General features: G+C 39.5%; 2 protein-coding genes across 2 annotated transcripts; both read right to left on the reverse strand.

Annotated features, from left to right (window-relative positions):
• Positions 1–31: 31 nt before the first annotated feature.
• On the reverse strand, positions 32–6,284 carry LOC139573076 (serum paraoxonase/arylesterase 2-like). The gene is made up of 9 exons (XM_071396124.1): positions 6,130–6,284; positions 5,756–5,826; positions 5,290–5,345; positions 4,799–4,964; positions 3,241–3,370; positions 2,916–3,116; positions 2,701–2,782; positions 2,431–2,559; positions 32–642 (listed from the first exon to the last, which is right to left on the reverse strand). The coding sequence occupies exons 1-9, from the start codon at positions 6,201–6,203 to the stop codon at positions 481–483; spliced, it is 1,071 nt and encodes a 356-aa protein (XP_071252225.1). The 5' UTR covers positions 6,204–6,284; the 3' UTR covers positions 32–480.
• Positions 6,285–7,747: 1,463 nt separating this feature from the next.
• On the reverse strand, positions 7,748–13,731 carry LOC139573075 (serum paraoxonase/arylesterase 2-like). The gene is made up of 10 exons (XM_071396123.1): positions 13,417–13,731; positions 12,816–12,886; positions 12,580–12,635; positions 12,288–12,456; positions 11,909–12,035; positions 11,403–11,603; positions 10,905–10,986; positions 10,238–10,366; positions 9,644–9,805; positions 7,748–8,544 (listed from the first exon to the last, which is right to left on the reverse strand). Exons 1-10 carry the CDS (start codon positions 13,491–13,493, stop codon positions 8,518–8,520), a joined length of 1,101 nt encoding a protein of 366 aa, XP_071252224.1. The 5' UTR covers positions 13,494–13,731; the 3' UTR covers positions 7,748–8,517.
• Positions 13,732–13,891: the final 160 nt, after the last annotated feature.

Here is a 13,891-nt window from a genome sequence, read left to right on the forward strand (position 1 = left end):
AAAAATTCCCCCAAAGATCGATTATCAACAATTTGTCAATGTCAGAGAATGGAATAACTGTTTAATCAATACAAATAGTGCAGTAAGATACATGTAAACATAATAACATAATAACACATCAAGCCTCAGTTTTGGATTCATTCATTTTGTCGACAGTGTGCGGGTCTCATCTTTTCCACTATTCTTATTTTGATTCCTACGCACCTGGAACAGACACTATTGAGTACTAAGGAACTTAAAAGAGCGCAGACGGCCTCTTATCATTTAACATAATTACACATGCTATGCATCACAGCAATTGCAGTGTTATATTGTGGCAACCATGTGGAATATTTATACTTTTCAATCATATTACACCAGACAAGATGTACTATACAGAAACAGCACAGACTTTGAGTACAATACAGTTTGAGTGCCATTACTGCATCTCTATATACACACACAGACTTTGGAAATCAGATGTCTGAAAGGAATCATTGGCTACTTCAGATCACAGACCAGGGCTTTGTGGTAGACTGTTCCTATGAGAAGCTTTCCTTCATAGGGAGCTGCTACAGAGGATCCTATGAGCACACTGCCATCATCAGCATACACCTGGGTCACAACTGGCTTCTCATAGTGGACGTCCCGAATCCTAATGACCTATAAAACAAATGATGATAAAGAAAAGCAATTAAAGCTTTTGGTCCATGTGCTGTATCCCAAATGGCAGTCTATTCCCTATACAGTGCACTACACTACTTTTGACCAAGGCCCATAGGGAGTATACTCTATAGGGCAGGTATTCCAATTTTACCACCTGTGTTCAGCGAAATAACAACACAATGTCAAATACAGGTAGCCTTGTCAAATAATTAACATGCAATCACATTAACTGTTATTCTCTCGCGGGGATTCCACTAACGGTCCGTATGTAGCCAAACGTATCTGCTGCTCATGTTGGTATCTGTACTGAATGCGCAATAGCCATGACAGGGAGACATAGTGGAGTGGTAACGCACGTGCAAGCAGTTGCTCCCGACGCCACTTGGGTAAACTGCAGCATCCACCGAGAAGCTCTTGTTGCCAAGGGAATGCCTGACAGCTTGAAAGACGTTTTGGACACTACAGTGAAAATGGTTAACTTTGTTAAAGCAAAGCCTCTGAACTCGTGTATTTTCTGCACTATGCAATGATATGGGCAGCGACCATGTAACGCTTTTACAACATACAGAAGTGCGCTGGTTATCAAGGGGCAAAGTATTGACACGTTTTTTTTTTAATTTAGAGACGAGCTTAAAGTTTTCTTTACTGACATAATTTTCACTTGTCTAACCGCTTGCATGATGACGAGTTTCTCACACGACTGGCCTATCTGGGTGATGTTTTCTCGACTGAATGATCTGAATCTAGGATTACAGGGACTCTCCCCAACTATATTCAGTGTGCGGGACAAACTTGAGGCTATGACTAAGAAGTTGGAGCTCTTCTCTGTCTGCATTAATGAGGACAACACAGAGGTCTGTCCATCATTGTGTGATTTTTTTTGTGTGCAAATGAACTCAAGCTTACGTACAATGTCAAAGGTGATATAGCGAAACACCTGAGTGAGTTGGGTGTGAAATTACGCAGATACTTTCCCGAAACGGATGACACAAACAACTGGATTCGTTATCCCTTTCATGCCCAGCCTCCATTCCACTTACCGATATCTGAACAGGAGAGCCTCATAAAAATTACAGCAAGCGGTTCTGTGAAAGTTTAATTTAATCAAAAGCCACTGACAGATTTCTGGATTGGGCTGCGCTCAGAGTATCCTGCTTGGCAAATCGTGCTTTTAAGACACTGATGCCCTTTGCAACCACGTACCTATGTGAGAGTGGATTCTCGGCCCTCAGCATGAAAACTAAATAATGGCACAGAATGTGGGTGGGAAATGATTTAAGACTGAGACTCTCTCCAATACAACCCAACATTGCAGAGTTATGTGCATCCTTTCAAGCCCACCCTTCTCATTAACCTGTGGTGAGTTATTCACCATTTTTGATGAACAAATAAGGTTTTATATCTAAGATGGTTAAATAAAGAGCAAAATTATTGACTATTATTATATTATTATTTGTGCCCTGGTCCTATAAGAGCTCTTTGTCACTTCCCACAAGCTGGGTTGTGACAAAAACTCACACTCATTCTTATGTTTAATAAATGTATTGTATAGTGTGTGTGTGGCAGGCTTACAATGATGGCAAAAAACAACACTTGAGAGTGCGCTGACCCTGGTGCTAGAGGGGGTACGCAGCTGGAGGTTGAACGTTTGAAGGGGTACGGGACTATAAAAAGTGTGGGAACCACTGCTATAGGGAATAGGGTGCCATTTGGAACTGAGATCAGAGTGAATTTATTCCTATAATATAATAGAACTAGAGAGGACATGGTAAATGACGTACTAACCTCCGATCCAGGTGGATCCTCAGGGTCATATACTGCTAACTTTGCTCCATTAGGGTGACAACCCAGCCATATGTCACCTGTTACACGGTCCACCTCGATGTTGTCACAGAGAGACCCAACGGCTACAGACTGGTTGGAGACAGACATCATTAGGAATGTGATGGCTGATTGTAATATAGCGGTTGAACCATCTCTAGAAACAATACAAAATATAATATTGTGCACGTAAAGAAGTTTGCGTTCATGTTCGATGTAGTGAAAAAGTTTTACCTTGACATGTACCAAGTCTTTGTTTTTCTTTATCTCAAAAACAGCAATCTCATGCTCCAAAATAGCGGACACGTATAGATACCTGGGGGGAAAAAACACATTTATTGTTTTACTGCATAACACGCTTCCAAAGAGCACAACAGATTTGTACATTTTAAACTGTTTGATTTTCCATTGTGTAGACTTTACTACAATTGTGGAAACAAAGAAGGCACCTTTTGTCGGGTGACATGTTGATGCCGTTTGCAGATAGGAAGCCATCGCCCACTGCCTTCACTCCTCCAGGGCTGTAGTAAACCACACCAGCCCAGGGTAGACCCAGGAAGACAGACAGCATGTGTAGCACTTCACTGGGATAGGAGTGATCGTTGGTGGCATAGAAGCTCTCCACTCCCACAGCCACAATGTCATTCACACTGAGAGAGTAAAGGGTTAGAGTTAGCCAAGCAGAAACACACCACTGTGGAACTCTCACTGGTTATACTGTACAGTACATAGCCAATGTGGTTCATCCACATCATGTGAATATCTCACACCTACCTATGAAGGAGATCATGCTTTATAGTTTTCAGGTGCACAATGGTGTTGTCCTCTTCGACGAATAGAAAGATCTCTACCTGGCTCGTGTAATGTTGAGGGTGATTGACAACAAACAGATGGATGGTTTTATCTGGAAGGAGATGAAAGTTCAGCAGTGAGAAATATGGTCTCTACTGTCCCCTCTGGTGTCTAAGGCTCTCTATTGATTGACAGGGAACACACACACACACACACACACACACACACACACACACACACACACACACACACACACACACACACACACACACACACACACACACACACACACACACACACACACACACACACACACACACACACACACACACACACACACACACACACACACACACAGTAGTGTTCATAATTCCATAGGCAATGGTCTGAAGGGTGTTCCCAATTTGGGATAATCTGGTCTGGAATAGAGGGATTTGCTGCGATTTCTGACTTGAGTAACTAGAATAACTGCTGACACATGTTTTACTGTATACTGTATTGTTTTACTGTATACTGTACTCTTTTACTGTGTACTGTTGTACTGTATACTGTACTGTTGTACTGTATACTGTACTATTTTACTGTGTACTGTTGTACTGTATACTGTACTGTTTTACTGTATACTGTATTGTTTTATTGTATACTGTACTCTTTTACTGTGTACTGTTGTACTGTATACTGTACTGTTGTACTATATACTGTATTGTTTTACTGTATACTGTACTCTTTTACTGTGTACTGTTGTACTGTATACTGTACTGTTGTACTGTATACTGTATTGTTTTATTGTATACTGTACTCTTTTACTGTGTACTGTTGTACTGTATACTGTACTGTTGTACTGTATACTGTATTGTTTTACTGTATACTGTACTCTTTTACTGTGTACTGTTGTACTGTATACTGTACTGTTGTACTGTATACTGTACTCTTTTACTGTGTACTGTTGTACTGTATACTGTACTGTTGTACTGTATACTGTACTGTTTTACTGTATACTGTATTGTTTTACTGTATACTGTACTCTTTTACTGTGTACTGTTGTACTGTATACTGTACTGTTGTACTGTATACTGTACTGTTTTACTGTATACTGTACTGTTTTACTGTGTACTGTTGTACTGTATACTGTACTGTTTTACTGTATACTGTATTGTTTTACTGTATACTGTACTGTTTTGCTATACAGTACCAGTCAAATGTTTGGACACACCTACTCATTCAAGGGTTTTTCTTTATGCTAAGAGTGTGCTAAGCTGTCATCAAGGCAAAGGGTTGCTAATTTGAAGAATCTAAAATATATTTTGATTTGTTTAACACTTTTTTGGTTACCTCATGATTCCATATGTGTTATTTCATAGTTGTAATGTCTTCGCTATTACTCTACAATGTAGAAAATTGTAAAAAATTCAGAAAACCCTTGAATGAGCAGGTGTCCAAACTTTTGACTGGTACTGTATATTGTACTGTACTACACCCTGTCCGATGTTTTTGAAACAAACTAATTTCATATGTGAGAGCTAAATCTCCCATACTTTACCTGTCTCGTCAATGTAGACACTGATTCCATGGGGGTTGAAGGAGTCCCGGTCCAGGTCTCCTTTGATTGTCAGCTCCACAGGGATCAGTCTGGGGTCCAACAGGTCCAGGGTATAGATCTTCCCTGGGTCATCAGAGAAGGAGGGCATTCCAGGATATTTCAAGCCCTGGGTGGGGGGGTAATGATTTGACATGAGTGACAGGGTTAAGTCCTAAATGGCTCCCTATTCCCTATATAGTGCACTACTTTTGACCAAATTAGTGCACTATGTAGGGAATAGGGTGCCATTTGGGATACAAACAGGGTGTATGTATTGTATTGTTAAAAACAGCTGTTTTATTCTGTAAAAATAGTTCTTTTATCATCAGTGTGAGTGAGGTATGTTCAACATGCAATATTATGAATTGAGGACAATATTTTAATTATTCAGTGTGCCTTACCAGAATATGCTTGCCATGAAGGATCGCATCATAACAATGGATATTACTTACGGTGCTTATGATGGCCAGTCCATCTCGAAGTATGGTGAAGTCCTCTGCTCCATATTCTGTACATATAGGATTGTCCACAAACCATTAGCAATAGCCTATATCAATATATTATTTTTATCCCATAGGCCTTCATTGAACATAACATTCATCATCATGACACCAAACAAAGCATGCTGGGACACGTTGATACTTGGCCTATTAGTCTAATGGACTTCAGCCCTGACACTTGCCCAAGTAGCAGTGATACAGCCTGATCTCATCACATATACTGAGAAGACTCATTATTTTGAGCCTCCTGAAATAACTGGAATAGGCTCAAAGTAGAACAGGCTATTTCAACATTACATTGGTATCTATCTCACACCGATGTGAAACACAGAAGAACTATACTATATGTATTAATTAAAGCATGAACTGTTATAATGTCAATGTATGATTACAATTTAATGGACTGGTTCAGACATACCTATATTCTTTAATATGTGACAGTTGGGGAGGCGTTTTACAGGCACTTCTCTGTTGGCAAGGGCTATTTCACTGCAAATAGAACCCGGTTAATATTACTTTGGAGTGAAAGCAAAAGCAACACAGATCATTCTGAATTCAGCTTTTGACACTCTCACACCACTGCTCAATTCACCTAAAGTAGTTCACTTCAAAGTTGCTAAAAGCCTATTTTTCAAATATCACTTTTAATGTCTGAGGCCTTTGTTGACAATGTCAATCAGGTCAATATTGTAAACTCTGATCACCGAAATGTAGCATGATTCTGAAGAAGACATTCCAAAGAAGATACACACGCCCGATAATGTTAAAATGTTCAGCAACCATGCAGCCTACCTCAATTTAAGAAGTCGTTGCCCCAAAAGAGCTGCCAAGGCAGCAATGCAGATGGTAACAAGCACCCACTTCATGGCAGACGAACTCTTTCCCTTCCTTGGTCAAAGTTTATGAAAGCGGTGTGCAAAATGTGGGTGTGTTGTGTACAGGCAGAGTGCAATTGCACAGTTGAACCATGGGGCGCGCTGTAGTTTAGCAATTCCTAGAGGGAGGTCAAATCTGCAGTACCAAAACTGTGATCCCCGGGTTCATGATGAGGATATTGTCCACATCACTTGTTTGCTGCTTTTCAGACAAATGAGTTGACAACTAAACAACAGTTGAGACTTGCACGCCAAATTAGCGTCCCACATTTAATGTAAAGAAGTTAACACACTTGTGAAGAAAACAATATTCAGTTACATCACAACTGAATCTAGTTCACTTTACAAAGAGGGTAAAAAAACGTTTAAAATACTTGTTTTCCATGTCAAATCAGTGAGACGTACCTGTAATTTAAACATAACTTTAACCTCTACGCAGTGGTGTAATGTACTTAAGTAAAAATACTTTAAAGTACTACTTAAGTAGTTTTTTGGGGTATCTGTACTTTACTATTTATATTTTTGACTACTTTTACTTTTACTTCACTACATTCCTAAAGAAAAGAATGTACTTTTTACTCCATAGAGTTTACCTAACACCCAAAAGTTACATTTTGAATGTTTAGCAGGACAGGAAAATGACCAATTCACTTATCAAGACAACACATGGCCATCCCTTCTGCCTCTGATCTGGCGGACTCACTAAACACATGGTCATCCCTTCTGCCTCTGATCTGGCGGACTCACTAAACACATGGTCATCCCTTCTGCCTCTGATCTGGCGGACTCACTAAACACATGGTCATCCCTTCTGCCTCTGATCTGGCGGACTCACTAAACACATGGTCATCCCTTCTGCCTCTGATCTGACGGACTCACTAAACACATGGTCATCCCTTCTGCCTCTGATCTGGTGGACTCACTAAACACATGGTCATCCCTTCTGCCTCTGATCTGACGGACTCACTAAACACATGGTCATCCCTTCTGCCTCTGATCTGACGGACTCACTAAACACATGGTCATCCCTTCTGCCTCTGATCTGACGGACTCACTAAACACATGGTCATCCCTTCTGCATATTTTATAAATTTTGTCTGAGTGTTGGAGTGTGCCCCTGGCTATCCATACATTTTAAAAACAAGACAATGGTGCCGTCTGCTTTGCTTAAAAGAAGGAATTTGAAATGATTTACACAGATATTTTTGCAATTACATTTACTTTGGATACTTAAGTATATTTAGAACCAAATACTTTTAGACTTTTACTCAAGTAATATTTTACTGGGTGACTTTTCCTTTTACTTGAGTAACTTTCTATTAAGGTATCTATACTTTTACTCAAGTATGACAATTGGGTACTTTTTCCACCACTGCCTCTATGGGATCGGTGTCCCCCCACGTGACAGTTGAAATAAAGAGCGCTAATGTGATTAGCATGACGCTGTAAGTGTTGGTCAATTTCTTCAACAAATGATCAGGTCTATATAATTATCAAACATACATTAGTAATGGAAAGGAAACACAGACTCTTAGTTTAAGTATTAAAATACTATTTTTAGTAATACAATTGTAGGCAGAAGTTGTTACAGAGTACAGTATAACAGTACATGATAGGTCTCCCCAAGTTCTGCAAAATGTCTAAGACATCTGCAACTCATATAGCCTCTCCCAGTCCTCCTTGCATGAGTTCCCCTGGCAACAACATTTTAATAAATCTAACCTCCCTCTGACAGCAGTAATCATCTTATCAGCAATTAAAAGCTCAGAAGTGGTTTTGACCAAAACTTGACCTTTCATCACAAGTATAGGGTCATAACAAGGTGAACGAGTGTAAGCATCTTCTGACAGGTGGCTGGTTTTATCAGGTCTGTGACAGCCTTGTGTTCTCAGAAAACCAGATAACCACGGTGGGATCCAGACAGGAGGAGTCTGAACGTAGAAGCCTTCTGATAGTGTCTGAAGGTCACAACACTCAAAAACAGGTTTTAACACACACACAGAGGTCTCCTGAAGAGGAGACCTTTCAGTTGATCATAACATCATTTATTACCCCTTTAAAAGGTATAAGGCCTTGGTTTAACCCTCTTCATTAGTAACAAGAACATTTCCCAGGACATAGACATGTCTTATATGGGCAGAAAGCTTAAATTATTGTTAATCTAACTGCACCGTCCAATTTACAGTAGCTATTACAGTGAAAAAATACCATGCTATTGTTTGAGGAGAGTGCACAACAACAAAAATAATTATCACAGCAACTGGTTTGATATATTCACCTCTGAAGGTAAATAATGTACTTACATTCAGTAATCTTGCTCTGATTTGTCATCCTGAGGGTCCCAGAGATAAAATGTAGCTTAGTTTTGTTTGATAAAATCCATTTTTATATTAAAAAACATCCCATCTAGATGTGTGAAGGTTGGTGTCTTTTCTGTAGGGAAACTAATTATCCATAATTTATGGCATTCCTAGAAGTGTGTAAACTTACATTTTTTATTACCATATAATTTTTGTATGTTCTCTATAGTTATGTACTTGTATCAATTGACCAATTCGGCACATTTGGGCAGACTTGAAACAACATTTTGAACAGTAATGCAACGGTTCATTGGATCAGTCTAAAACGTTGTACATACACTGCTGCCATCTAGTGGCCAAAATCTAAATTGCACCTAGACTCCTAAGTGAGATATTGGCCTTTCTATTGCATTTCAAAGATGAAAAAATAATAATAATAATTTGAAAATGTTTTCTTTCTTTGTATTATCTTTTACCAGATCTAATATGTTATATTCTCCAACATTAATTTCACATTTCCACACACTTCAAAGTGTTTCCTTTTAAATGGTATCAAGAATATGAATATCCTTGCTTCAGGTCCTGAGCTACAGGCAGTTAGATTTGGGTATGTCATTTTAGGCAACATAAAAAAATCAAAAAAGGGTCCTTAACAGTCAGCTTATTCTTATCAAGAAACCAACATCATGCATTTCAAATGTCATTTCCCCAGTCATTTATCAACTTTTATACAATGTGGCACTTGCAACATTACTATGTATCGTTACAGGTCTTGTTCAGTGCACCAGTGTTATCTTTGACATATAATTTTGTCAACTTTATTGCAAATCTAACTTCCAGTGATTAGACAGAGCGTGCAATGAATGAACTTTAAAATATGTTTTTTACTTGGCAAGTTGAACCCCACAGGCCACGGCAGAATTCAGTACGGCACAACATTGAGGAACTTTCAGCTAGATATATATTATGTAGAACAGACATCCCTCCCTGTCATATAGAGTAAGAAATCTTGTTAACTCTATTCATTGCATTTCCATCTGCAACATTCAGTATGTTGCACACTTGCACTCTTCCGACCACAACCCACGTCGGATGCCTGTTTTCTACATAGAGCATTGGCTACTGGTCTACCTTGGCTAGATCACAGACCAAGGCTTTCTGGTAGATTGTTCCAATGAGAAGCTTTCCTCCGTAGGGAGCTGCTACAGAGGATCCTATGAGTACACTGCCGTCATCAGCATAGACCTGGGTCACCACTGGCTTCTCAGAGTGGATATCTTTAATCTGAATCACCTGTGAAAACAATATCATGAAATGTAGATGTATACCAGACAGTGAGCATTAGAGGTAACGCAATAGAAAGACACCCACATCCAGGTCCAGTCCAAGTCCACTCTAAGACCACTAAGTTCAGTCCATGTCCACTCCAAGTCCACCCCAAATCCACCCCAAGTCCACTCTAAGTCCACCCTAAGCCCACTCTAGGTCCACTCTAAGACCACTTTAAGTCCAGTCCATATCCACTCTAAGTCCATTGCACTGGTGTATTTCCTCTCGTACAGTAGTTGGAATGTACTGTAGTCCAGCAGCTTTTACCTATAGCATAGTAGAGGCGTGAACATGTGAAAACAATGTTGGTGTATAGTACAGAGATACACTGCTGGTATATGATCCAGAAAGCAGTTCACTCAGTAAGTTTCAATAGCACACGGCAGGTGTACGAACCTCAGATCCAGGAAGATCCTCAGGATCATTTTGAAATAGTTTCCAGCCATTAGGGTGACAACCTATCCACAAGTCGCCAGTCTCAGAGTCAACATAAATGTTGTCAACAAGAGAGCCCACTTCCACGACCTGGTGACAAAGAACAATATCACGTAAGCTATAAAAATAGTCGCACACTCTATATATAGAGTCTCAGGCTCCCAGTAATTTATTGGGTAAAACACCCAACGTTTCGTTATCACTGTGCCTTCATCAGGGCGCCTGAGAGCAGAGGGTGCTTTCTTCAGGGTGCCTGAGAGCAGAGAGTGCTTTCTTCAGGGTGCTTTCTTCAGGACACAGTGAATGCCAAAACATTGTTTTTTTTACCCAATACATTACTGGGAGTTTATAAATATTCGGTGTGCGACTCTCTTTTTAGACATAGTTTATTCGCCGTTAGTCAGCACCTCTACACTAAATCATTTTCTTTGGGTGTGCGCCAGCTCATGCTTTTTAAAATAATATCATGAAATTAGTTTTAAAGAGCCTATTCTGGATTCAGATACACAAGCAATGGGAAAGAATAAACACATCAGATTTAGAAGGCTTTCAACAGAGCAGCATGTTTCAATAGTCCATTTGACTATTTACCAGGTGTAAAATAAATCTGCAATTTCTTGTATTTTACCTTCACTGGGGCCAAACCATTGCTTTCCAGTCGCTCCAAAACATGTATGTTGTGGTCAAATAAGTCTGCCACATATATGTGCCTACATGAAAACATAAATAGTTATATGTTACATAACATCACATTAGTTACATCAACAGATCTTATCATGTCAACATGTGATATCCACTCTATAATCAAACACTTAACAGGTTTGACTGTCCATGTGGACAGGATTATTGAACTGTGTGAACACATGACAGTACTCAAAGCACTTTGAGATTCTTTATGTAATGTAATTTTTTTTTAATTGTAATTTTATCAGACACCCTTATACAGAGCGACTTACAGTAGTGAGTGCATACATTTGAGTACTTTATTATTTTTAAATGTCATACTGGTCACCCGTGGGAATCAAACCCACAACCCTGGCGCCATGCTCTACCAACTGAGCTACACGGGACTGAATACTTGAATAGCACTATAGAAGTTGAATACATTTTCATCTAATTATTGTACCTTTTGTCAGGTGAGATGTTGATGCCATTGGCCATGTAGAATCCCTCAGCCACTACTTTGACCTCTTCAGGGCTGTAATACACAACGTTAGACCAGGGCTGAGCCAGAAGTACCTCCAGAGTATTCAGAGTGCCTCCACTGAAATAGCGATCGTTGGTGGCATAGAAGCTCTCCACTCCCACAGCCACAATGTCATTCACACTAAGAGAAAACCACAGATCAACTTAAAACACGATTTACTCTAAATGGCATATTAAAGAACTGTTGGATGCATAACAACATTACAAAACAAAAATGAGCACTAGTTTGTGCTCAGTTCAAATGTCCCTAATTTCTCCAAACTCTCAGTCTTGAGAGTATCCAAGTTTAAGAGGATAGGCTACATTTCCATATTGTTACCATGTAATTAACACTTTTAGCCCTGCTGTAATATGAAACTCTACCGACAATCTAGGTAACAAACCAAATTGGTTTGAAGCAATAACATGACTTTAGCTCTTGCATACCTGTGAAGGAATTCATGCTTTATGGTTTTCACATAGACAAGGGCGTGGTCCTCCTCAACAAACAGAAAGATCTCCACTTGGGTTTTTTGTTGAGGGTGATTGACCACAAACAGGTATACTGAGTTATCTGGAAAGTGGACAAAACATTCAGCTCAATCAATTGATCCGTCTTGTGTTTTTGACAGTTCTCTTTTCACACAAGAGAAGATTGGGAAGAGCAGCAGATGCATTTCAAAACCTGTTTGAGTCCCAAAATGGCACCCTATTCCCTATATAGCGCACTACTTTTGACCAGAGCCCTATAGGGAATAGTGTGCCATTTAGGGAATACCCTATTCCCTAAATGCCATTTGTGACACAGATTATGGGTTTTATTTACCCGTCTCATCTGTGTATACACTGATTCCATGTGGATTGAAGGAGTCCAGGTCAAAGCCTCTCCCCATGCGGAGCTCCACTGGTTTCATCCTAGAATCTTCACTCATATCAAGGGTATACATCTTTCCAGGGGCATCTGAATAGGATGGCAATAAAGGATCCTTCAAGCCCTGGTAATTCCAATAATATTAAGATTAATATTAGGACACGTTAGATAGCCTAATACATTTATTTGCGACTACATTTTTTATGTTGCGTGTTTCATATAGGGCCAAGTCAATGTTGTAACTCACAGTGCTAATAATAGCAAGTCCATTGGGAAGTATTGTGAGGTCCTCTGATCCGTACTCTGTCAGAAATCAAATCACATGTGTTCAGATATAGCTTTACAGGCAAATAACGTTGTACAGTTACTTCATATAATACCATTGAACATGTGGCATAGAGCTTATGGAAAGGCATGCCTTTAATATCCATGCCAGCAGTGTTAAAGTTCCCAATGTCCTGTACATATGTGTACTGTACGCACCAAGGCTTTTGATTGGATGGCAGTTTGGGAGGTGGGTTTGGACAAGCTTTCTGGAAGCAAGAGTCCTTTTCCTGCAATGTAAAATAAGGTTCATAGTTACATCCCTTCAAACTCCAGAATAACACTGCAATTTCAACACTGTAGTTATGACTTAGGGCATTTTTATGTGTCTATGTACAAACAATCACAAATATAGCCTAGTCAGCTATCACATCTTGTATAGCCTCCAAATCCAATTATATCCTCAGACTACTGTAACTTGAGCATTGAGATCATATGTATGTCTTCATAGGCTGACAGAAAAGGCCATGCTTGGCACACAGCATCGCTGTTTGTCAACAACATGTAGTGACACTCAATCTCTCAATTTATAAGTTCAGAAAAGTGAAAATAACTCAAACCATTATTACTCAGTAATAAACCACTGGCTAATAAAGGAAAGCTAAATAGAAAAACAGGTTAGTTGGCTTATATTGCTTGTTGCCAACAAAACAACTTTTTGAGGTTGCTAGCAAAAATACAAAACTGGCTAGCTAGCTACTATAACAGCTAGCATGCATTTTACAGCTAAAAAAGCTACAACTACATTAACACAGCCTACCTTAAGTTAATAACTCTCTCTCCAACAAATGCTGATAAAGCAGCAGCAAAAAGTGATATGACAACCAGCTTCCCCATTTTGAATAATTAGATAGTAGTAAATTGAGCAACTTTCGAGATAACTTCACATGTTCTGTTGAAGATCTGCATGTCTCAGCCAGTGACGCCCCGCCCGGAGGCAACCCCTATCTCCCGCAGACACTCACTGAGCGGCAACAATGAAAATGTAGTTGATGTAAAATGTTAACATGAGCAGTGGCTGATGTCAAATGTTGTCACTGAATGTGTGCGATGTGCATTCCAATGTTGTGTATAAACTCTGGGTGCCTAACAGGGAGCGCTTTATTGAAGCCATCTTGGTATTCCTTCTCCGTTGTAAAATAAATATTTTGGTAGCTATAGAAATGCATGTATTAATGTCTACATTCGTTTGTGACATATTTATTCTATTACAGACACCTTCATGCATACTTTTA

Source organism: Salvelinus alpinus, chromosome 4 (genome assembly GCF_045679555.1).
Source record: "Salvelinus alpinus chromosome 4, SLU_Salpinus.1, whole genome shotgun sequence".
Lineage (NCBI taxonomy): Eukaryota > Metazoa > Chordata > Actinopteri > Salmoniformes > Salmonidae > Salvelinus > Salvelinus alpinus.

Coding starts and splice junctions, on each gene's coding strand:
- LOC139573075 (XM_071396123.1), bottom strand. CDS start 13,493: ATGGGGAAGCTGGTTGTCATATCACTTTTTGCTGCTGCTTTATCAGCA. Junction 9,806..10,237: donor AGGATCTTCCTGGATCTGAG/GTTCGTACACCT, acceptor TTGTTTTCACAG/GTGATTCAGATTAAAGATAT. Junction 8,545..9,643: donor TGGTCTGTGATCTAGCCAAG/GTAGACCAGTAG, acceptor TGGGACCCTCAG/GATGACAAATCAGAGCAAGA.
- LOC139573076 (XM_071396124.1), bottom strand. CDS start 6,203: ATGAAGTGGGTGCTTGTTACCATCTGCATTGCTGCCTTGGCAGCTCTT. Junction 5,346..5,755: donor TCACATATTAAAGAATATAG/GTATGTCTGAAC, acceptor CTATATGTACAG/AATATGGAGCAGAGGACTTC. Junction 643..2,430: donor AGGATCCACCTGGATCGGAG/GTTAGTACGTCA, acceptor TTTGTTTTATAG/GTCATTAGGATTCGGGACGT.